Genomic DNA, 25,868 nt, shown 5'->3' with positions numbered 1-25,868 from the left:
GGTAGCATATTATGCACGTGGGTGGTCATAAGGTTTTTTACCAGCCTACAGAATCAGCCAATAAGTCATATCGGTTTCTATTGTCAGTCAGAGAGCAGGKGCAGGAATAGGAGYAGAAGCCTGTAACCTTTWGCCTGATCTGCAAATAAAACCAAAGAACTATATTTTGACCTTTGATCCTTTTTTGCTGCGTAAACCAGAATCCACGGTGCATCAGGTGACTATTTGAGTTTGATTCACCTTTTCTTTAGATCACCTTCGAGTTTTGAGTTTTTTGATTTTTGAATTTAAGTTTAGAGACAAATGGTCACTACAATTAGTATCAAACATTTTCTAGACATTTCTGAGTTTAAAAAGTCAAAAGCTTGTGAGAAAAAGAGATTAATTTGAAATTAGACAAAAATTTGTAAATTTGACCTTTGAAACTCAAATTTTTACATTTTTTCTAGAATATTTGAATAAGAAAGGGTATTGCCAGACAAAGCTCCTTTTGAGTAATCTCAAATTTTCTGAGTTTTTTTTGTAAATTTTTTATTTTTATATTTTCAATTAAATTTTTAACACATACTTGAAATTGCACAGTTTTATTTTTACTGACAACAAATAGTCTGATTTTACTACATAAATTATGCAAATGCACATTTTATACATTTTGTTGAATTTTATGTTGAAATGTCAGCCTTACTGCACAGTATTTTATCATTAATTCTGTTTTTTATATATGTTATATTATTTAAATTCACCCCAGTGGGTGAATTATTATTAATTCACCCACGGGGGTGAATTTAAATAATATATTTAATTATTATTAATTATTGGGGTATTAATTATTAATGAGACATTAGCTTTGTTTTTACAGAACAAACTTTTTTTGTTTTGGCTTTTGCAACTATTTCCACACAATAAATCTATTTCTCTGAGTAAAAAAATAAAAAATTTATATAGAAACACAATCAAAAAGTATAAACACAGTTATGAGTTACATGGAAAAAGCATAAAATTAGAGCGTTACATAGTACAACATATTAGATTTAATAAATACATAAATTAAAAGTGTAGTAACAACACAAAATTGATAGAAGATATACATATGATTATGTATTTCTCAGCTAAATTATACATTTGTTCTCTGGTTGTAAAGATATTTCCTTCTCATTCCTGTGTCAAACTGAGGAAGTTTTCCTCATTTGGATCGTTTCCGGTCTGCAGAGCCTTCCTCAGGTTTTCCCAGAACACCTCTGGGTGGCCGGCGGCGCGCGGCCAGCTCAGGTAGGTCTGCTTCTTCAGCAGCTTCCTCATGCGTTGGAAAGGAGACAGCAGGTAGGTGGGAATGTCCTCCAAAAACACCAGGATCAGCACATCCTTCTGCTCGTCAAAGAGACGGAAACTGAGGAGGCCAGGAGAAACGAAACGGCTTTAGGACAAGAAATACCTGAAGGTTTATGTCGGATTTAAGAGAGGGGACGCAATGATAGCTTAGATTAGTAAATGTGGAAGGAAAAGAGCTGTGATGAATGTATTGTTTTTATTTTAAAAATCTCAAAAGCCACAAAGAAAAAATCAGGTAAATACCAAAAAGGAAATAAAGGACACATATCTAAGAAGTTCTTAAAGGTATTAAGGCATTGATACATAAAGTATTATGTATTTTCCAGGCATATAGAGCCATTTTATAGCACTTCAGTTGTTATAAAAATGGCATATATATCAAATATGACTTAAAAAAATTGACTTAGTAATTTAACTTCTTGAAATTGGGCCTCTGTCTCTTTAAGAAGCTCCTGCTCTTTCTCACACTCCGCCTTCAGGATGTCATCACAACATGGCTCCTCTGTTAGGGCCAGATGAGTTATTTTTCTAGCAAATGTTTAACTTTTCAAAATAAAAAAAAAATCTAAATGTTAAACATTTTGGACCTAGTAAAACTTTCAAAACTTTTAAATTTTTATGCTTATCTAAGAAAGTTTCTGAGACTAATCTCAAAATTCCTATTTTTTTTTCATTGCCAATCTTCAACTTTTCAAACTCAGAAACTTATTAGTTTTTTTTTTTTTTTTTTTTTTTAGAAATTTTCAGCAATCTAAAAATTTCTCAGATTTTGGCAGAAATTTACTCTTTTTTTGTTTTTCTATTGACAATGTTCCTAATATGCCGTGTTATGTTGAGGACAATGTTTTCTCATTAACTACATTTTGTTCAAATATTTCAGATCAGAATTCATTCATAAAATGCATCATGTATTATGTTCATGCAAGCTGAATCAAGAATTTTAATTCTAGTTCAAATAAGTTATTTAATTGTGAGTGAAAATACAGAAATATGTTATTGTTCACTTAACCATAACAATTTTTTGCATAATGTGAAATAACTCGGTTTATACTACATTGTTAAGTTATATAAACTAAAGATTAACGAGCTATCAAAACTAAAAGGAAAACACACACAAAAAAAACTGCACTGTCCCTTGATAAATCAGTTTCACGAATGTTAATTTCCGAGTTATAAAACCAGAGGAATTTTTGGTTGACTTTACTTCCGTTTTCAAACTGGGTCTAATGTTTTACAGTGTACCTGGCTGTCTGGACCTCTCTGGAGCACCACTCGCTCTCCAGGTATCTTCTGCTGATGACGCAGATGGTCTTCCGGCTTCCGTAGATGGCATCCATGATGTTTTCTGTTATCGGCTTTCCTAGAAGTGAGTGCGTACAGAAACAGTCGGTTCATCATATTCTTCAATGGTTTCTATGCAGTGAAGCAATGGCGACCAAACCAAACTTGTCATTTTATTTTAGAATTTTTAATGAGTAAAGATGTGGCGGCGATGGATAGCAGCCATTAATCATAATGACTGGCAACCCTCGGTGTAACCGCGGATTTGCAGCTAACATTTTTTACAAGGTAAGAAGATTAACATTCATAAACTTTATAAGTAAATATGATTAGAAAGATAAAATATCGCATTATGAAGAACGTACGCGCCTAACCGTTAGTAACCATGGAGACCATACGGCACCGTCATGTAGCCTAGCATGTATGGAAAAAAACTGGTTAGCACCTCGTCTTTTGTACGTTTTTAATGCTGCTCCGGTTTAAGGGGAAACGCTGTTTATGACATAGTGACATAAATCATGTGGTGTGAATTCAGACAAAGTCAGTAATTTGATCAACATGTCAGGAGGGAGGAGGTATGGTCCTGTTTCTAAGCTAGCTATTTCTGACTTTAGTTAATACAGCCGTCTATGAGCCCCCACCAGGTGAGTTGCGTTCATAGACAAATTAGAACTTCTCAACAAGTTGAAGCCATGAATAAACTGGCAAAAACAACGTTGTAAAACAATTTCATTTACTCCCGTCCCTCACTTCCGACTTGGAAGGGTCAAGCTCAATAATTCCCATTTGCATGACTTTTCCTCCTCCCTCTTTGCTTCCTGCCAAAAACTGGATTATAAAACTCTTCAGTCTGGTGTTTAGGTTTCAACTAGCTCCTTCTGTTGAAGGATTACTTTGTTTACAGAAACTCTATAATTAGTTTTATTTGTTATTGCTGCTGTTTTGTTTATTTATTTTGGATTAACTATCCAAATGTCTTTCAGTTTCAGAATCAAATCTTCATAAGAATTTAAAGTTTATTGATCTTCTTGCAATATTATTCATTATATTACTTGAAAATAATTTCAAAACAACAATACTAATGTTTATTGCAATAACTTCTGGGGCAATTTATCATCCAGCAAAATGAAGTAAACCAATGAAGATGAAAACCCATGAAGATGAGGGTCCATCTTTTATTGGACCCTCATCCAATGAAGATGGATGGTGGTCCAATGAATTACCTTTTTTTTTTCTACATAAATGCTAATATCGTTTTAAAAGGTCTTACCTGGTTCAAAGTCTCGATGGTGCAGACACAATTTCCAGCCCTGCTCTCCTTCCAGTTTGGGTAACAGTTCACCAATCACCCAAGGCTCATCGTGGTGGTTATAGGAGATAAAAGCATCGTACTGATGAGGAGCTTGCTTATTTTTATACTTTGAGTCAAAAAGCCAACCCAAGAAGAGATAATAGGCATAGTACAGCTGCCACCGCATGAAGTGGTAAATGAAGGATCCAGCCATGACGAAGAGGATCATAGATGTGGTTGAAGCAAAGCAAATTAAGTTGATATCCTGTGAGCAAGGTTTCAAGTCAAAATCCAAAAGCCTTTTGCCTTTGAAGTCATCTGGATAATTGCAAGAAAAGTTATACGCGTCGTTAACCTGCGTCTGTTTGCTGAAAATTGTCCAGTTGACAAACCAGGCATTACTGCAGTCACAGTAGAAATTATTATACTTAAAATCCAAATACTGAAGAGATGGAAGCGACTTGATTATGTCTTCACTGACGACTGAGTATTGGTTGTGTCTTCCCTGCAGGAACTCCAGCTTGTTCAGATTGGCGCCTGTAAGAAAGTCTAGTGAGTGAACAGCAATCCTGGATATGTAGAGGCTTTTAAGATTTCGAATTGGGGCAAACAGCTCTGGCGTCAGAATCTCCAAATCATTTGAGCTCAAATCAAGTCTTTCCAGATTAGGTGTGTTCACAAATGTGTCTTTGTCGAGATTGATTAGCTGGGAGTTCCTAGCACTAAAACTTAAAAGACGTTTTAGTCCTTGGAGGAAGTTGGAAGGTAGACTAGACTTTCCCCTGTGGTGCTGGCCATGAAGAGACAACTCTTCCAACTGGTGAAGATCAGAAAACGGTGTTTTTCTCAGAGGTGTAATGTTAAAATATTTGATGTGATTGTCGTTTAAATACAATCTTTTTAGGCTAGAGAGACCCTGGAAGGGCCCTATTAGGGTACGAGTTGTAATACCATTTGACTGTAGTTGAATGTCGGTGAGGTTCAACAGTCCAGCAAAGCAACCCTTTTCAAGGATCTGTATTTGATTTTGATGTAGAGACAAATTCCAAAGAGACTTTAATCCTTCAAATTCCCCCTTTCTAATAGCTGTGAGTTTATTTCCATTCAAATGCAGCCGCTTCAGTTTTGGCAAAGAGGTTTTAAAAGCCCCTTTTAAATCAGTAATCTGACTGGATTGCAATCTGAGAATTTGGAGTTGTACCAAGCCCTTGAAAGCACATTCAGTCAACGTAAAGATGGAGTTGTTCTGCAGACTTAGTTCTTTCAGTTTCGTCTGACTAGAGAAATCTTGACAGGTCAGAGTGCTGATCATGTTGTTGCTGAGATCAAGTTGGGAGAGATTTTGCAGAGTTTGTGTTGCGTTAGGAACCGATGAAAGTTTGTTCTTACTCAGCTTCAAAATCGTTAAATTTATCATAGATGTGAAGGCATTCTCGTCAATACTTTTGATGTGATTCTCTGATAAATCCAATTCTACTACATTGACACACGGCTTAAAGAAATACGAAGAGATTGTTCGGAGATTGTTGCTTCGAAACTGCAATTTGGACACGGTTGGGATGGAGCAAGAGAGGTTGATCAGTTGCGTCCGACTGCGTTTTATATTGTTCAGAGTTAGCGATGTTAGCGAGGAGTTAACAGTTTTGAGTAATGCTTCCATGTTTTCAAGAGATGTATGAAGTCCGCTGACATCAAGACTGGCCAGCTGTCTGAGGAAAGTTCTGTTTTTCACGTCCCATTTCATTGGTACGACGCTGAACTTGTCACCGATGATGAGGCGAGTCAGATTTGGGAAGATGTTGGCAGTGACGCTGAAGTCTCTTATGGGATTATGGGACAAATCCAAAGCCTGGAGATCCAGCGAGCGGTTGGTAAGTTTCCATGACTGAAAGGTTCTTAAAACGTTAGTTTTTATCACAAACTCCTGCAGTTGTGGCGTGTGCTGCAAAATCAGATGAAGATTTGACATCGTTTCCAGTTTGTTCTGAGAAATATCCAAAAGTTTTAATCTGGTCAAGGACTGGAAAGCGGTGGGTGACAATGCTGTGATCTTGTTAGTGTTAAGTCTTAACTCAGTGAGGTTGCCCAACCCATCAAAAGCCAACTCTCCTAGCTTAACGAGCTTGTTGTTGTTCAGCGTCAGCTTCCGAAGGGAGATCAAGTTAGCAAAAGCACCACTGTCTATCTTTGAAATGTGGTTTTCATGAAGGTTTAAGTCTTCTAGAACCGTTAGATTTGTGAAATTTGAACGTTGTATTCTTGAGATTTGGTTTTTAGACAAATCAAAACTCGTCACAGTTGATGGAACGTCTTGAGGAACAAATTTAAGTTGGCTGTCTGTACATATGGCTGCATTCAGGCTGATCCTGCAACTCTTCAGGGAAAATCCGGTGGCCGGAGGAACTGAACAGATCATGTAAATCAGGAGAAAAGCAATGCTATAATCAGAACACTTAGACACAGCATTTGGTTTGGTTTTGTCTTCCTCCAGTCCCATTTTTAACTCCTGAGCAGCAAAACAGATGCTGATAAACCTGAAAAGTCAAAAAAGTAATTAAGTGTACACAGCGGTGTCCAAACTTTTGCACCAAGCCCCAAAATCCCCAAGTTCAAAAAAATTCAGGGGCCAAAATAGATTTTCTGAAAATTTCAAAAAGTAAAATATTTTCTAGAAAAAAACTTTTGATTAATCTCAGAAATAATAATAATAATAATAAAAAAAACTAGGAAATTCCTGAGTTTGAAAAGCCAAGAAAATGCTAGAAATTTTATTTATTTTTTTTAGATGAATCTTAAAAATTTTCTAGAAAAAACACTGAGATAGGAAAGTCAAGAATTTTCTACAAAAAAAAACTCAGTAATTTTTAAAATATCAGAAATTCTTTTGATAAAATATGTAAATGAGTTTTGAAAGTTTGATATTTTCGACTTTTGCTGTTTTAGACATTTTATTTTTACTTTTTTAAATTTTCTGAGTATCAAAAGTCATAAATGTCCAACTTTTGAAATTCAGAAAAATGTCCATGTTTTTCTCTCAATTATTTCTGAGATTAATCTAAAAATGTCAGAGTTTTCCAGCAAATATTCTACTTTTCTAGAAAATTTCTGAGATCTTTTGGCTGACATGTAACCCTAGTTACAATGGCCCTTATTACAGCTGAGTGATTTGGTGGGAACAATAATTTTCTATTGAAAGTGATTGTCTTTGAATAAAATTGTAGAGAGAAGTTTAGATTAAAAAGTTGAAAATTCTTAAATAATTCAACTATTTCAGTAATTGCCTTGTCTTGTACGCGTATCTATTGTTTTGTGTTAACTTTGGGTTATATTTGGGTAAATAATGTTGAAGCTATATCGAACACAACACAACAACACAAATGTCATTTTAACAGAGATGTTTTTCATGTCCATTTCACCAACATTGTGAAATGAAAATACTACAAATTCAAACAAATTTGTGGAAACTGAAACTGGAACAAATTCTCAATTCAAATAGTTTCCTGGTGCTTACCTTGAATCACAGATTATGAGCTTTTCTCTGTTGCAGGTAAAATATAAAACTTTTAGACGAAAAGTGGAGGATTTGTTTGACGAGTGAAATCTTGACGTTTGAATCTTGTTCTATCAATTTTTATGTTTCTGTTCCTTTTCTTTGTTGTGAGTCAAACTGGAAGTCCTGTTAGAGGAAGCTTCTTGTTGAAATCCAAGCAAAATCACTTTCACTTCCCCGTTGTTCTGACAATCAAGCATAAAATTAAAATTTCAGAAATATATTTGAATGTTATTTGCTTGGATTTTCAAAACTATTTTTTGGTAATTTTCTTGTCAAAAAAGCCAAATTTTGTTGTTACAAATCAATAAAAAGGATAAAATATCTGATATGTACCATATATGTTTTTCTGCTATTTTCAAAGTTTTCCTATTTATTTTTGCAGAATTCACATTTTTCTGTTTTCTTTTTGAATGTTTTTGTAACTGACAGTTACTGTATAGTGTTTTATCTTATTTCTGCTTTTAGGCGCTTCCCTGTCAGATTACAAGAAGTTGTTTAGATCTGCTTTGCCTTTTTGCAGCTGTATATGTAACTAAATAATCTCCTAATAACCACAAATCATGATAATCTGTTGGTTTCGTTTGAGTTGTAAGTATGGGGGACATCAAACTGCTAGCTGTCTCTGCAACATGGTCCAGGTACTTTTCTCAAACCAGCAAAACCATAGTTGCTTCCTTATTTTACGTATGTAATGAATAAGCACTTCCCTAATGTGGCAGAACTGGATTGAAACTGCAGTTTTACAGAAACAACTGGAGTGTGAGAAGCTTCTCTCACAGTTGCTGCAATGTTAAACCAGGACTGGCACGATAACATAATGGCTACAAATTCAGTAAGCTAACAACAAAAAATAAAAAATAGCAAAACAATTTGGGTTAACATGATTACTTTTGAGTAAATGTTATAGTCTTTATCTCTTAAATCTAATTTTGAGTAAAATAGTGTTTGCATGTGGAAAGTACAGCTTCATGTGTTTGTAAGAGGTACTACAAACATTAGCTGTTTTTTCTTTGACCATATTGTTTATAATTTGACATTTTGATAATAACTAATAGTAATTCTTTTTAGATAAAAAAAAAAGTTTTAACGATGGGATCAGGTGTTTTTTTTTTTTGGCCGTATTTAAATTTGTTTGTTTCGCATCACACAAGTCACATGATCAACAAGGATGTTGCCTCTGGCGCAACCAATGAAGAAGAAAACAAAGAAGTAGATGGAGGATTATGGCGCCGTGTGTTTTTTGACAGCATGATTGATTGTGAACGAGCTTATTCACGTGTGATTTTAATTAGTTTCTTATTTTCTGGAAACACAGTAGTTGCGAAATTGTGTTTTTTTTTTTTTTTTTCCCGACATTAGCGGAACATCGACAGAGTTTTTGCGAATGTTTGTAACAGAAACGCAGCTGATATCTACTTCAACATTAGCAAACTGGAATCATGAATTCTCCAACTACAAGTTGTGAAGATTGTTTCATTTTTTTAGCAAAAAATGAACACTTTATTTTTAGTCCCTCCAGGAGTTTGAGATTTTTAATTTTTTTTGCAATCAGAATCACAGATTTTGTGTTGCTATTTTAGAAATATTTTCAATGATTTTTGCAATATTTGTGCATAAATGTCACATTTTGTTACTCAGCATATTGATCACAGACTATGTTGACATTAACTGAGGCAGCAGCGTAATAAATACTAACACTTACAGGTGGGAGTTAGCATCACTTAAACACAGGGCCGGTCCAAACATTTGTGGGGCCCTACGTAGATTTTTATTTGGGGCCTCCATTCTATATAATGTAATTATTATAATTTTTTTAAAAATATAGCAGTTGATTTTAACCTTACAGGAGCAGCAAACAAAAGAAAAAAATAGTTGGATTTTGAAATGTAAAGTCTGCCATTTTATTGTGTTTATTTGAAAGAAACAGCTTATAAAAACTAAATTTTACAGTAAATAAGTTAGCAAGTTTTATTTTATATTTTTCCAACAGTGGCAGGAGTCAGGAGCAAGAAGACATTAATATATTATTTCTGCAATAACTATTAGCAATAACAGAAATAAAGTTTTCCGTGCGTAATAGCATTTAGTTTGTATTATTCAATGTTATGTTAGATAAATATATATATTTTAACATGTTAGCTTCTTTTGGGCCATAATATCCCATTTATGAATGTTTTTAAGCATTTTCGCAGAACATTTGCACACAAAAAATCCCTCAATTATACCTTAGCATTAAAAAATGTGAGAATCTGTTGATTTTGTGTGAATTTCCACAATTGCAAAGTCACAAAAACTGGGGGGAATTAATATTTATATATTAGAATAGCCAAGTACAAATCCATTTCTAAATTCAGTCAAGAAAATTGTGATAAAACTTCACAGATACTCTCCACTAAATCTGGGAGAGTTTTTCCAAACATGTTGGCAAAAATAAGTCTAGATGTACAAAGGAAGTGAAAGTATCGACTCAGTCAGTCTGCCTCACAAAGTCCCAGTGAAATATACTGGATTTTCTGGTTGTAATGTGTAAAAATCCTATGGTTTGCTGCCATTGTTGTCATTTACACGTGTTACCAGCAGAGGTCGCTATTTAAACAGAAAACTGTCATTTTTAAAACTGTCATATCTTTACCATAGATCTACGGCTTATTGATGCAACACTTAGGTACATCAAACAAACCACATCTGACTGTAATGGTGTTAGTATTGTTTAAAAAATAGCTTCTCTGTATCTGATCATTTACATAATTCTAGTGATTTAAATTATAATCCTGTCATCTCATGATTCAGGTATTTTATCATCTAAATTTTGATGTTTTTCTACAGTTTTCACAAGATGAAATGTCTTCCTTTACAGCAGCTCCTTTCACTCATAAAGTGGAGTAAAATTAAATTAAAAACAGTTGGTAGGATTGTTTATCTGCCAAAAGAAGAACAAAAAAAGCAGGTAAAAAATGTTAGGAGCTGTGAATGTATTTTGTTTTTAAGATCTTGCTTGTTTGATCCTGCGTAAACTTTCCAAACAAGCTGTTATTGATCTAAAGAAAGTAGCTTTTCAATGGCGGCACCTCGGTGGCTTTTCAGACCGTCGCTATGGCAACAAAACCTTCTGTTGCTCCTTCTCGTCAAACAGAAATGTTCATCGTCTCAACGCTCTGCTGTTTATATGAACCATGAACCAGCTGCCCTGAGACCGCTCTGCCTCTGATCTAAAACAAAAACATCACAGGAAAACAAAAAAGAAGCAACAAATGGAGGCAGATTTTAGCCTTTGTTCTCCTTATTTCATTAATCTGACCCAGTCGGTTTCAAATCAACATTACAGCGCTGTTAAAGATTTCTTTAACACACAATCAAAGGAATTTTAATATCACCCAGAGATAATTACAAAATTAAGTTTTTAAGTGATAATTATATTTATTAAGGGAAGAGGAGAGGGATTTGGACCACCACCAATAAGCTAATCAAAAATACCTGGATAATTAAACACTAACCAGAAATAATTTAAAAATACAGATAAAAACCTTTATTATGATTATAGGAACCTTTTATGTTGGTAATCATTTGACTATTTTCTTTTTTTTTTTTAAATAGAACAAACACATTTCAGTCTGTAGCTGTGCAAAACTGGTAGAGCGATGACTTTAAAAAAAACATGCATGCCACACTTTTCAGATTTCACCAGCCAGGAAAAACATGTATTTTTCACAAATACATCCACTTTTTCCACATTAAACTCTCAAACAATTGTGGCTTAGTTGTTGGAACATAAAGACTGTAACTTCCAGATCCATTTAGGTCGCTGACACCTGCAGAGAGGGATGAGTTGCGTTGCTCAGGTGCGACTTGGCACCTGATTTATCTGTCCAGATTTGGGAGAGGAAGACATCAGCCGGAGGCTGAAGGCTCATTAGGTTTCATCAAAGCAGCTGAAGCCTCCAATCATGAATATCTCTGAGAATCAGCTCCATCTCCATCATCCCTACACGATTCTGCGGCTCCTGTGGGAAATACACCGACACGTGCGCGCGCGCAGCCACCCACGGGGCGCGTGCGCGGATTAATCATATCTGAAGAGGGAGAGAGAGAGATGTGGAGTCCGGTGTGACTTATCTATCCTACACTCGGCGCTGCTGTTGCTGCTTCTGCGCACACCTACACGCACTCCATAGCTGTCACACACACACTCAGCGGGACTGACGCACCGTGGGCAAGAGAGGGAGAAGGAGAGAGAGAAAAAAGAGAGAGGGAGAGAGAAAGGAGTCAGACAGGCTCCGGCAGAGGGATGTACCGGACCCTGCTGTATCAAACGGGAACGAATCGCAGAGCGCGGACTGGACCGGGACCAGCGCAGCCAGTTTGAAGAAGTAAGGAGTCACCTGGCTGCGGGAGGAGGAAGAGAGCTGGAGGGGCTCAAGGGAGGAAGAGGAGGAGGAGGAGAGGGTGGAGGTGTGTCCGCCTGACTGGGCTCTGCTTTTGGGGGTAACGACACAACGGAGAGTCCACGCAAAGTTTACTCGATGGCGTTGGTGATGGAGCCGGTGAGCAAATGGAGCACAAACCAGGTGGTGGACTGGATGAAAGGTGAGCCGTCATGTAACCATCAACTCACCTGGAAACACGCAGAAACTCCCCGTGTGATAAACAGGCAGCGGCTCAGGGGAGTAGATGGGTGCATGTTGCGTGGGAGGTGTGTTCGCGGGAGAGTGTCCATGTCTCATCCTAGCACCTGATGATCAGTGGGTGATGATGCAGCCTGCTGTGAGAGTGACAGCAGGAGAGACAGACAAACTTCTCTGCTGCCAACAGGGGCGAGCATTAGAGATTTCAGGGCCTGGGGGACAAAAAGGGCACCAAAGCCAGAGATGGCCGGAGTACCTCAGATAAGTTAGATTGGTACAGTGGTGTATTTGAGCAATGTACATAAAAGTGAAAGGAGTAAATTTCTGCAAAAAATCTGAGAAACTGAGATTCTTTGAAATTTTCTAGAATAAACCTAGAAATGTTAAAAGTCAATGTTCAAAATCAAAAATTTTGAGGTTAAGCTAAGAAATTTTCTAGAAAAGTAGAAATTCTGAGGTTGATAAGGGACAAATTTGCTAGAAAAAAATTGCAGAAATACTCAAATTTTCATGTCGTTTCCATTAAATTTCTGAAAAAACAAGTACATTTCTGAGTTTGGAAAGTCAAAAATCTGCTAGAAAAAAAAAATTAATTTTCAGATTAATCTTAGAAATTTTCTAGAAAAAGTTTCAAACATTTCAAATGTTTGACTTTTGAAATTCAACAATTTCCCAGATTTCTTTCTTGCAATTTTTTGACTCTTAAAGCTCTGAAAAGTAAAAAAAAAAGATTTTTGAAACCAAGAAATTTCCATGTTTTTTTGTAAAAATTTTCTGAGATTAATCTGAAGATTTCGGGGTTTTTTGGAAGAAATTTGCTGCTGTTTTTTTTTCTCTACAGTGACCCTAATACACCATTGTAGATTTGACAAATTTTTTGTCTAGTTTAAAACATTTTAGGCTCAGTTTAACAAATTGAGCCATAGGAACAGGATTTGAGTCATTTTCTTTTAAAATGCTTGCTATTTAGAAAAGTTTAACAAATAAAATAAAAGCAACAAAGTTGACTTTTCTGGATAGATGTAGTTCTTATTTTAGAAGTTGAGTTGTAAAAAGACAAATATTTTAAATTCTAAATAACATTTTCCATTGTAAGAACTTATGTCAAGAATAATGTCACCCTGATTAAAAATAAACTAATTAGCATTTTTGAGCTGTAGTTGGAGGCCATGATGAGTCAGTCCAAGGGTCACAAATGGCCACTGCGCCACACTTTGGACACCGTGGTTTAAAAGCTGATAATTTCCCCTCCTGTCTGAAGGTTTTTTCTGTTTTTTGGTTCGTTCTGTGCGTCAGTGAGGTTGTGAGGAACCAGCAGACCAAATGTTTCTGAAACATTCAAACTGGTCTCTCGTCAGCATCAGCCATGTTTTGCTCAAAGGCTCTTCAACCCTTCGTTCTGTTTGGAAGCTGCTCAGTTCAGCAGGTTGGATTCCCAGGTTGGATGTTTGAAGACTTTGAAATGCTGCCACGTGATTGGCTGATTGAGTTTACCAGCAATTCAACTGGCGTACCTAATAAAGTGGACTCTTCCAGCCATCCATCTTTCTGCTGGTTGGTAGATCCATCCATCCATCCATCCATCCATCCATCCATCCATCCATCCATCCATCCATCCATCCATCCATCCATCCATCCATCCATCCATCCACATAATGTTTGTTGGTTTTCTATTTTATTTCCTTGTTGATGACTTGAATACTTTCTGCAGTTTGCTGATTCACATCAATATTAAGGAATTATGTATATATTCTGTGCTCTGGCTGGTTAATGTCACTGAAACTCTTTCTCCTCTTTTCTATTTAACTTTGCTGGTAATTCGTTGCAATTTGGACCTAATTCTGGTATTTTATTGCGACAGAAACTCAATGCTTCACCACAGGGGCAGATTTTATTGATCACTTGTTGGGCGGAAAGTAATTGCTCCGAAGCAAATGACTAATTTAAACTCTTAACATTTTGCATGTGTTACATTCAGATACAGCTAAAGGTTGTGAATCTGAATCTTCATCTGCAAGTTTGTGTATCAGCAGGAAGAATTAACATTCAAAAGTATAATTATTTCCCGAGGCTCTTTCTTTTATTATTATTAAAATTTTGACCTTGTTATTGTTTGCAGCCTTAAACTTTGGTCAAAGTTCAACAGATTTAATTATTTGGCTCACCCTGGATAGTTTACTGCAGTGCACCACATAAATGCAGTAATCAAGTCCTGACGAAGCAGTCTTTAAACACGTAACTCCAATCTTTCTCATGCTCGAAGATTATCTAAAAATCAAAAATTACATACGCACACACACTAACCTAAGCGTGATTATTTATCTGGGAATGTAGTTCAGTGTTTATGAGGGATTCTGTGATATTGGGCAGCGATCAGACGGGAGATTAAGTCATGAATAATTCAGCAGCCAATCTGATTAGGTCTGTACCTTCAGGCCTTGGTGAACACTTTTCCACACGTAGATGGCTTTTGTATGGAAATGCAATTTATTTCCATACCGTCTAGAACAGAGGCGTCAAACTTGATTTCATTTTTTGCCGCATTAAGATCACAAATGTTCTTAAAGGACCGGTTGTACCAGAATGCTTTGATAAACCCGAATAACGGTGAGAACTGTCTCTGCATTTCTTAAAATTTAATCATATTTAACAGTTTTTCTCATTGATGAATGATGCATCACCAATTTTTATCTGATAAATTACTAAGTTAAAAATATTTTCAAGGAATTTTGTAATATTTGCACCTATGTATGACATCAAGTAAGATAGAAGTGTGGAAGTAAAACACTCTGCCACCTACAGGTGGGAGTTGGCATCACTGGCATCACCTGTTTTTGACCATTTTCTGGCAAATTTTCAATGAACTCACAATTATGAACTAGGACAAAAAATAACGTGATTTGTTGATTTAGTGAATTTACACGACCGTAGTTAAACTGGAAGTATTGACTGCTGTAACTTGACAGTAAAAAGATTAAAACCACTCTGATCTGATAATATTTAAGCGTGCAACTGTTATCTTGAAGGTTTTATTTATACATTCCTCCGGAGTCCAGAGGGCCACATAAAAAGCAACAGCGGGCCGAATTTGGCCCCTGGGCCTTGTGTTTGATACGTTTGTCATCAGGTTGTGCAAAAAAAAAAATAGAGCTATTGTTTCAGTCTCAGTCCTTTAAAAAGAAGGTTGTCTTTATGATCAGTTTTTTGGCTCCTCTTCATTTATCTTTTGTGTTAATAGTCCTGAATTATCGCGACACGTTACGATTGTTGGTGGAAACTGATTTTGGCTCCACGTCCACCAGGCATCCCCGTTGGCCCTGCCAGCTCTAAGGACTAATACATTAATCACATTTATTATCGGGGCTCAAACCAGCTGCCAACTCTTTACCGTCAAGCTGATGCTTTAAGCACCAGCTCCATTAGCAGAATGATATACGTTCAGTTGGGCTTAAAGGGAGAAAATATGAAGGTCATTTATGATTAGATAAACTTTCCGGTCCGGTTTGCACAAGCAGCTGGGTCTTAAAGTCAACTTGTGGTTCATTTAAACTTTAAGAACTTTACATTCCTATGGCTTTCTGAATCTAGGGGGATTAATTTTCCTGTTTCTGAGTTATGTTTTGTTTTACAAGTGAAAATAAAGGTAGCATTTGGTGCTTTTTTTACCTCCATATCACAGCTTTTATCTGACGCTATTCCCCTAAAATCTAGTGCTTAGCTTCTAATAAAAGGTTTGCATGAGATGGATTAGATTACTGTACATGATAAGATCAATAACTTGCAATATGATTGAAATTCCTTGTTGCTGAAAATTATGGAGGACCCAAACTGACATAATTAAAAATAAAAGCAGAAATTTATATATTTTTTTATTGTCCTTAGACATCTGTTTTTGTCAAGAAATGAAAATATTTTCTTTTTGCCTTGCTTTAATTTTTGACTGTCAGTTTTGGTCCTCCATAGAAATTTGCTATACAGATAAAATTTGATTCGATTTTGATTTGAAAACATTTTTGTTTTTGATTGTTATCAATAAGTATTTCAACTTTCTTTGTATTTCTTCTCCCTAACTGTTGTCATTGCTTTTTGTTTCATGAGGAAAGAAAAAAACACGACACACACTCTCTCCTAAAAAAAAAGAAAAAGAAAAGAAAAACAAAAAATCTGTGACAAATGGCAAACAGTTGTCACTCATCATGTCTGTTGGTTGCATAAAAAGCAGGTCAGGGGATCTGTTAGCTCAAACACACCAATAAAATGCAGGTGGTGTGAGACTCTCTTTGTTGGCCGCTGTCACTCGGCATGTGTTTACATGTGTCGGGGTGGGTAGTGGGCTGCCGGTCTCGGCCCGTCTGTGCTCAACAGCTGACAGACTCGCGCGCCGGCTCCAAGCAGAAGGCCGTGCCCGAATCCTCGGACATTTGCACCAACACACACACGCCGAAGCCCGCTCAGAAACGTGGCTCGCCTCGGTTTGGTATTCGGTTCACGCTGGGTCTGGGTGTGTCCGTGGCGACAGCGGGTAACGTGATACATCGGACTGTATGTGTGTTTAACCCTTCTGACCTTCACACTGCAAAAACACAAAATCTTACCAAGTAATTCTGGTCTAGTTTTGGTCCGAACGTTTCATCACGTGGGCCAAAGTTGTCAACTCAACAGTAGTGGCAACCCAACATAAAGTAGCCCAATTTTTTCTATTTTTGAAGTTTTCTCGTGTTATAAGTTAATTTATCTGCCAATAGAAGTATTTCATCAGTATTAAGGAATTATTTACTTAAAACGAGCTCCTGTATCTTGCTGAAAAGTTAGTTTGAAGTTGGTCTCACTTCAAGTGTAATAAAATATTTTTACTCGAAACTAGACAAAAAATACTTGGTAAGATTTTGTGTTTTTTTTTTTTTTTGTTCACCACCAAATCATGTTGGTGGTGAACATCAACTAATACTCCTATACATTAATTAAAATGCAATGAATAACACTAAACAAAGTACTGAAAAATATCTACCAATGAGAAGTTAATGGCAGCTAATAGCAGTTAGCAGAAGTTAACAGTTGTAAAATTAAACCTAAAAACACACTAATATTGATAACCAGTACAAATCATGACAAAATTATATACGCTTCATATAATTTAAATATGTCTAAAACCTATGTTAAAATATAACACTTGTAAAGAAAATACAGAGCTTATTGTAATACTACTACAGTTACCGGCGGCAACAGAGAAAAAAGGTGGAGGAGCTGTCAGTTACTGGTTGCTATGGTAACCACCAACTGCCAAGAGCAATGTAACAGAACATAATACGCCAATAAATGTCTGGAGAAACTAAACAAAAATAAATTAAAAGAATACATAAACAGATTTTGACAAACTTCACATCTATAAAATTGTTCAAATAAAACCGTTACAAATGTGTGTACAGTAACATGTACGGTCTGTACGCAGCAGGCGTTGTGGGCCAAAGGGTCGCCACGCCGTCGACTCAGTGCAGCAATGTTACACCAGCAAGGCTTTCTAACAGCAACATGAGCGCTCTGATGGGAATGCCAGGAATTTTCCTCCGCTGTCATCTGTTCACGCTGTGATCCGGGCAGAATTTCACCTCATTTCCCTTTGGGTGAATTTCACCGCCAGACTTGAAAATCAGCAGTGAAAAAGGCGTGACGGCGTTTGATGACACTTCATGCCACGGGAGGAATCAGACTGAGTGATAGTAACAGCATTCGGGATTTCTTCTAATCCACAGGAGTTTAAAAGCTGTAATAGATAAGGACTTATGGTGTTTTCACACTTGATAGTCTGGGAGATCCGGTTCAATTTGGGACCAGAAGTGCAGCATTTGTTACATTTTCAGCTTCTGCAGTTTGCTTTCACTCAGCTTTGTGTCAAACAAACCAAACCCTTTGGAAACCTGTTCCCCTTCTCACCTGTGGTGGCGCTGCACCAAGAACCACTGAAGGAAACAACATGAAACCAACGAAGAAGACACTGAGCACAACTCCATCCTTTTAAAAATATAAACAAAAATGGAGTACCGTCAGATTTTAGTGGTTGTAGGGTTTTTCTTTGTCTTTCTCAAACGACCATTAGGCATCTCTCCTGCTACCGCTAGGCGTTTGTTTTGGTTGTATTTACCCAGAATGCCCTGCTTTTCCACTTGGTATCCACATATTGAAACCAGGGTTCACTTCAACCAAACCAAGACCAAGGTTTGTAGGTGAACCCATGTTCACTTTTTTGAGTTTGATTATGCATTCACACAAAACAAACTTTCTACGCAAATTAAGTAGAGTTTAATTAAAGCGGCCTAAATAGGGCAAGTGTGAATGCAGCCTTAGATTACATCAGAGCCAGTTTATTCATGCGTTTTCTGGAATATTGTTTACCTGAAGACCTAAAGACATACTCGCATGTTCCGGGTTACTACTTCAGTTTAATTTGCAACATTTATGCATTAAGATAATGCTGGATTTGGTGACTGATTTCCTTTAGTTTCAGTTTTTTAATCCACTTGTTTACAGAGGATCAGAGTAATTTTCTCCACCATGTATTGAATTAAATATGGACTTTGTTTTGGAAACATAACTAAGACAAGGACTTGGTCAATTTTTTTACTTAAAAATGAAGATGCATGATACAAAATATGTAACTGGCAACAATAGGAACCTTTGACTTTGCTGGATTGTCCAAGTTGTTCATATTTTAGGCCACTGCATTAATAACATGTTTAGATTTAGACTCCAAATGCCTTAAGTCGAACTCATGTAATGACCTTGATCTATCAAATATTACAGTGTAATATGTTTAGGTCGCTGATTATTGCATAAACAATAAGACGGATGATGAGCATTTTGAGAGCCCTGCCTTTCTCGGCCGCAGAGCCGCTCTGCCGGCTCTGACCCTCTGAACAGACTGGAACCCGTCTGCTGCCACATGAATATTAAATAGCTGCCATTTAGCAAATATGGACTCTGATTTCTGCTGCTTTCTGACAGGCTGTGAAAGGGAATCCGCCTAGCAAACAGATTCAATTTAACTTGGCATAACGCTTTATGCTTCAATAAAAATAATGCAAAAATAATAATTTAATGTCAGCTACACCGAAAACCTGTCAAAGACTGTAGCTCAAACTGTGATTTTGTGTTTTTTTGTTATTGAAAGATATAATTAAAATATAATTTCTTTTAAATCACTTTGATTCAGGCATTTATTGTATACTTTATCGTTTACCGTGATAAGTTTTACTGTTTCCTCCACTGTTTGTTCAATGACAGCTTCAATAAATACACTGCAAAAACACAAAATCTTACCAAGTATTTTTGCTCTAAGTTCTAGTTCAAATACTTTAGTAAACTTAAAATAAGACAAAACTGACTTTTCAGTAATTTCTTAGCAAGAAATAAGGGCTTGTTTTAAGTACCATAAATAATTCCTTGATATCGATGAAAACTTACTTGTTCCATCGGCAGATTATTTAGCTAATAAGACATTTTCCCATGTTATAAGTTAATTTATCTGCCAAAAGATTTAATATTTTTATTAATATTAAGGAATTATTTTAAAACAAATATCTTTATGTTGCTAAAAAATAGTTTTAAGTTAGTTTGCCTCATTTCAAGTTAGTAAAACATTTGCACTAGAAACCAGACCAAAATTACTTGGTAAGATTTTGTGATTTTACAGTGTACCAATACATTTGAATAAATACATACAAATGTGTCCTAAAAATTTAAATATACTCATATGCCATTGGGAAAATGTGAATATTTTTCCAAAAACGTAAACATACCTTTTTGGAAAATCGGTTCTATTAAGAACAGAACTTAATAACTAAAAGAGGCACTTAAGGTTAGAAATCTTGAAAAGAGTTGCAAATAATTTATGATGTATGTTGATTTCCCTGCAAAGTCCAATTGTTTTCTTGTTTTTTATTCTAGTACTACTGAGTATTTAGTTTTAATAGAACAGTTTAAATAATAGTGGGATTTAATCTTACGGAAGAGGATTAGAGTCACTGAAAAAAAAAAGACTTTAATCTCAGAATTTTGATGTTTTTTTCTCAGAATCTTGAGATAAAAATCAGGATTCTGTGATTGAAGTCAGAATATTTTTTTTCCTCAGTGGCCCTAATCCTCTTCTGTATAATCTGACAGGTTTCAAGTTGAAGGTTGTTTTCTAAGAGCTGCAGTTTTGCAAACATCCCGTCTATCCTAATGAGAGAGGCAGAAAGAGCTGCTGCTCTAACTTTTGTTGTTACTGGAGCTTCACAGCGCTTGGACCAGATGACACATAACCCGACTGGGAGGGCCGGGCTCTTTTATCAGAGTCGTGAACATCTCTGGAGTGAGTGCAAAATCAGATTTTATTAGCCGTGCGTATGACAGAGAGAAAGAGGGTGTTTGTGGGAGTTTGGCTTGCCTGCTGTTGTGAAAAGTGTGCTACTGTGGGAGTTAAGTATGTGAGTCAGCTCTGAATCACGCTTTTTCTAACAGTCCAACACAAGCACACGCATGATTTCAGTCTCGCGCACACATGGACGTACCGAAATGCAGGTACGAGCATATGACTGCGCTGGCTCATTACACAACAAACCCACACTGACATCTACAGTGATTTTCTGTGAATTTATAGAAGAACATGGGTGGAAAAAAGCCTGTTTTTTTCTACAGTAGGAGTTCTCGTAATGAGCGCAGTTTTTCTGCAGCTTCAAGCAGACGAGCAGCTCAACTAATTAGAAAAATGTCTGATTTACAGCTGAAAGAAAAGCAAAACATGCTTCATAGCAAAACAAGCTAAAGACGTTTTCCTTAAATATAATAATAATGAAACTAAAATGTCTTGAATAAAGATTTCCTACAAACAAAAATTGAAGAAGTTGGACCAACTTATCTATCAATGTTGTGATTAAATCATCAGGTATAAATTTTGTTGCATATTTTCCATGTGCATTCATGTTTTTATTAAAAGACCCTGTCATACTGTCAAACAGGAAATTGTTTTTTTTTAATTATGTCTAACATACATTTAAAAAAAAAAATATAATGAATTTTGTATTTTGTACAAATATAAAAGTATTAACAAACTTTCTAGAAGTTTAAAATACTGTGCAGGAGAAAACAGACACATTTCAGAAAAAAACCCACTTGAACTTAATTTTATAATATTCCAGAAAAACAACTTTAAAATCAACAAAGAAATTTAAAAAAGTTAATAGCAAAACTACATACATTCTCTCAAACCAGTATACTGGAGACTTAACACAACGGCACTCCGTGGTAACATTTAAAAGCTGTATGATGATCCAAGTTGATCTTTAATTCATCAAGTTAACGCTAAAATTCTAGCAGCATCCAGATAGATTGTAGTTTCTAAAATAAATACTCAAATATTCAAACCATCTTAGAAATAAATATACAGTTTTAGCTATATTCAGTAAAAAACATTTTCCGACTTGCTAAACCTTATAAACAACCACTATTACTTGATGGTCTGGCTTTTTACTCCCTGCTAAGTTATTTTTTGTACTTATGGGATGAAGTGATTTTTATCATCTTGTTTTTGTGAATTGGGAACAATTAATTCATTTACTTTCATGGTTTTTATTTAAATTTCCTGCACAAATGATTTTTGTAGCAAAACTATTTACTAAATGTTTTTTTGTCTTATCAATAATGCATTCATCTACATTTTTTTAAAGGAAATTCATTTTAGGTGTGTTTTAAATCCAGTTATTTGCTTTGAAAACCAATAGAAAGGCTGATTTGTTATTTATGTAATTTTATTATTTCATCAATTTTTCCATTATTGCTGTAAAACAAAATACTTTATACGTTTAATTCATAAAACTGCTCATGCAGACACTATTTTAGAAACCTTTAATATACTGTTATATTTGCATTTGATGGATGTTTACAATGTAGATGTGCAACCTGCTAATAATAAGCTTCCTACATTAAACACCTATTGCAAAACAGAGCGTGTTATGAATATCTGGGCAGATTATCTGTCTAGCAGAAATGTAAGGAAGTGCAAAAATCATTTGAACTTAATATTTTGGCTGCTTACACCGCAGTAGTTTTCTTTTTTTTAAAACAGATTGTTACTACGACCCAATTTGGCAGGAATGCTGGAACCAACAGAGCTGAAAAGCCATAAAAAAATACCTAAGATGCATTGATGCCAAAGACACATGAATGCATGGATATTTATTCATGCAAATTTCTGTTTTTCTCCCTGTTGTGTGGTAAAATTGTCTGTTGAGGCGTAGTACTGCTATTTGGTTATTCTGCTGTTGTATTCTGGAGGTCCTTTCTTTATCCCCGGATACTATCGCTTATAAATTTGTTTTGCACTGGATCGGAAAATGCATGAGTTCTGTGAGAAGGAGATAAGAACGTGAGTTGCATGAGTTGGGTAGAAAGGTTTAATAAAAGCGATGATTTGAAGACTAAAGTTAATAGCTACTGAACTCCTTAAGATTGAGGAAACATAATGGATGACTTCAGCTGACAAAGGTTATGTTTTCTTTTTTTAAATGGATCCCAAAGAGATGACATTACTGTGTATGTATATAAACCATATGGCAGCGCTTCACTTTCTAGCTGCATACTGTGTGGGAGTGTGTGCTTGCTGATGCCACTTACAATTTGACTCTTCAGTATTCAGGGCATTCACGCTCGCCCTCACTGCCAGCGATAAGCGATGCTGATTATCGCTGAACCTTCGCCGTACTGTACGTTCCTCCTCTTCTGCTTCTCTGCCTCTTTCCACTGGAGTAACAATCTGTCTGCGAGAACCGAAATTGTTTTAATCAGCTTCGCTTCTTTCACTTCTGCTAACAGTCGCATCACAAGCGCTGATGGTTGGTTTGGGGAGAAGGGGACTGATGTCTTATTAGAACGAAAACGGTATTAAAATTTCCCCAACACTAATTGGTGAGCTGGGAACAATCTGAAATGTCAAAGCAGAGAGTGGAAGTAAGAGATGATTCAGATTTCTTCAAGTGCGGTTTTGTGAAGTTGTCATGGACCTTATCTCACCTGCAGCAGATTAAGATCGGGCTAGGAGCGATACTAAACATGTTCACTACATTTTTTGCATAAAATCAATCATTTAGTTTAGTTGGTCTTATTTCTTTTGTGTTCTTTTCACAATGAGTTGTTTTAGGCTTTTTTTTTTTTTTTACTTTAAATCCAGCTCTATGTTGGATTTAAAGTGGACTCGCACATAAAAATGACTGCAAACAGATGCACAATTATACAGCTCTGGAAAAAATTAAGAGATCACTTAAAATGATCAGTTCCTCTGGTTTTACTTCTTATAGGTACTTGGTTGAGTAAAATGAACATGGTTCTTTTATTTTATGAACTACTGACAGCATGTATCTAAAATTACAAGCAAAAATGTGGTATTTATTTTCAGAAAATGAGAAACGATCAAAATAAAGAAAAAGATGCAGACCTCAACTAATGCAAAGAAAACAAGTTCATGTTCATTTAGAAACAACAAATGTATGGAGTTAAATTAACTGTGAAACAAATTTAACTCCATATCCAGCAGTCATTGTCACACAGAGGTAAATCTAGCTGACCAAACACTGGTGGAGTTCCGCTTGGGTTGCTAGGTAACAGGCTGGGCTTGGCTGGAGTTGCTAGGCAATGGCGCAGTCCCTACAGAAAACATTTGCCTAACTCAAAACTCATCCAGCCCGCCATAGGTTTTTATGTGGCCCTCTAGATTCTAGACTAAACACTTAAATATTATGTTGTCAATCAAATCAATGCAGTTTTTATCAGTTTACTGCCAAATTATGACAATCAGTCCCTCCAGTTTCTTGAGAATTTTAAGAATTAATTGATATTTTACAGGTTGTGATCAGGTTTTATCAAAACATTCTGGCACAACCGGCCCTTTAAGAGCTTTTTTGATCTTAGTTTGGCCCAAAAATGGGTTTGACACCCCTACTATGGAATGTGATTTAACAATTGAGAGGTTTTTGAAACTGCTCATTTTCCAGACACCAAAAAACATCAACTTATTGCCAAACACCAAGAGCTTTGGCTGACTTTAGAAGCAGTTGGTTTAAACAAGACGGACTTCCTCCAAATGGTGTCACTATGGTTCCAAACATGCTGAAGAAGATAATAAAACCAGTTCAACTTCTTTACATTTTTCTTTATTCTCAGTTGAGACTCTTATAAGGATAAGGATCTTTGAAATATGTTTGTATCTTTTCATTTAGTGCCACAGAATTCATATTTGTTTACATTTTCTGCAGGGTCAGTGTGGCTCAAATTTGAGATTGATTGAACCCCATAGATTTTTTCTTCTTCTTGATATGTGCCGTTCTGGGACTGAATGCTTCATTTAGACTTCAGATTTGGTGACAGCGGAGGGAGGGTGCAGAGGCAGGAAAAAAGTCTATTTGCTTGTCGCTGATGAGCAAAGGAATGTGTGTGTGTGTGTGCGTGTGTGTGTGTGTGTGTGTGTGTGTGTGTGTGTGTGTGTGTGAATGCGTTTGAAAGCAATTTAGCAGCTGCTTCTGAGCTTTTCCTCTTCATGCTCTTTTTCTTTTCCTCATCCTTCCTTCCTCCGCCTTTCTTTCCTCCCAATCTTTGTTAGTGTGGTTATGATAGATGACTGTATTATAAAGCTGGGACTTGAAGCGAGGGAAATCAATGCTCCTTCCTCTGAGAGGTGTGTGTGTGTGCGTGTGTGTGTGTGTTTGCGGTTGCCTGTTTGTTGATCGGTTAGACGCTGGATGCGTTCATTGTTTTGGGAGCCAGGGGCTGCAGCTGAGCCGCTCTGTCTTGATCTGCTTTCCTTTGACTCAGCAAACGTTGTCCGGCCAGACGCAGGAACAAACGCTTAAACAATGCATTCACACACACTAACACACACACTAACACACACTCTCGCTGTGGAAGGCCAACTATCGTCCCACACATTCTCACAGATGTTACGCAATCCAGCAGAGAGTGAAGTCTTAAGTTGCTTGATTGCTCCGTTATTGCTCAGTTGCTCCTTTTTTGTTCCAGCATCCTGATTCTTGTTTAAGGTTCAGCGTTTGTTTTGGGTCATTTTGTACGGAAGAGGAGTAGAAAAAAAGAATTTTGACTTTTTTCTCAGAATTTTGTATTTCCAAAATTGTGACTTTTTTCAGCATGCGAATGTGTGCGTGAATAAGAATGACTGATTTCATGTAAAGTGTCTTTCAGCGTCCTAATGAAGCGTTAGATAAATCTCATTTTATTTAATTTTAATCAGAATCCTAAGAAAAAAGTGAGTTCTGAGGGGAAAAATTCTGAATTCTAAGAAAAAAATTTTGATTTCTGAGGAAAAAAAAGTCTAAGTCTTGCACATATCGATGAATATAAATCAAGCAATAATTGAGACCTTTACACTGCAAAAACATCTTACCATGTATTTTTGTCTTCTGGCGCATAATTTCTTGAAAAGTGATGAAAAATTTCTGGTTCCTCTGGCAGATTATTTGTCTTACAACATGGGAAAAATGTCTTGTTATAAGTTAAATAATCTGCCAGTGGAAATAGCACCTTTTCACTAATATTAAGGAATTATTAAGACAAGCTGCTACATCTTTTAAGGAGTTGGTAGAACATTTTGTTCCCTGATGGTTCTTAGCATGGTGGTATTTCCAGTCGCTGTGGGGAAAACAAATGATCGTCAAGTCACAGATTTTGCTTCAATGTTGTCGTGACAAAAGGAGGAAAGTAGTTTAGTTTGGAAAGTGGCATTTGTGACTCATATCAGTGGTTTCATGCAGTT

The 25,868-nt window shown here is 36.2% G+C and overlaps 2 protein-coding genes across 4 annotated transcripts in view; one reads left to right on the top strand and one right to left on the bottom strand.

Moving 5' to 3' along the window:
* Positions 1-1,011: 1,011 nt before the first annotated feature.
* On the bottom strand, positions 1,012-12,394 carry LOC103456746 (toll-like receptor 13). Of its 2 annotated transcripts, none has more exons than XM_017301867.1 (4): positions 12,067-12,394; positions 3,881-6,304; positions 2,572-2,689; positions 1,012-1,387 (listed from the first exon to the last, which is right to left on the bottom strand). In XM_017301867.1, the coding sequence occupies exons 1-4, from the start codon at positions 12,173-12,175 to the stop codon at positions 1,153-1,155; spliced, it is 2,886 nt and encodes a 961-aa protein (XP_017157356.1). In that variant the 5' UTR covers positions 12,176-12,394; the 3' UTR covers positions 1,012-1,152. The 2 variants fall into 2 exon arrangements, with proteins under 2 accessions (XP_017157356.1, XP_008394681.1); XM_008396459.2 differs by lacking the exon at positions 12,067-12,394 and adding an exon at positions 7,413-7,680 and having other exon boundaries at positions 3,881-6,435.
* Positions 11,413-25,868, top strand: part of cnksr2a (connector enhancer of kinase suppressor of Ras 2a) — a 78,836-nt gene continuing 64,380 nt past the window's right edge. Inside the window, exon 1 of one of the 2 annotated variants that reach the window (XM_017301866.1) lies at positions 11,413-12,038. In XM_017301866.1, the coding sequence (XP_017157355.1) occupies positions 11,975-12,038 (64 nt within the window). In that variant the 5' untranslated portion in view covers positions 11,413-11,974. The remainder of the gene's footprint in view (positions 12,039-25,868) is intronic. The other variant, XM_008396461.2, reaches the window with a different exon arrangement.

The sequence above is a fragment of the Poecilia reticulata genome, linkage group LG20 (genome assembly GCF_000633615.1).
Source record: "Poecilia reticulata strain Guanapo linkage group LG20, Guppy_female_1.0+MT, whole genome shotgun sequence".
Classification (NCBI taxonomy): Eukaryota; Metazoa; Chordata; class Actinopteri; order Cyprinodontiformes; family Poeciliidae; genus Poecilia; species Poecilia reticulata.
Note: the sequence above shows the minus strand (reverse complement) of the source record. Positions and strands in the feature narration are given on the sequence as shown.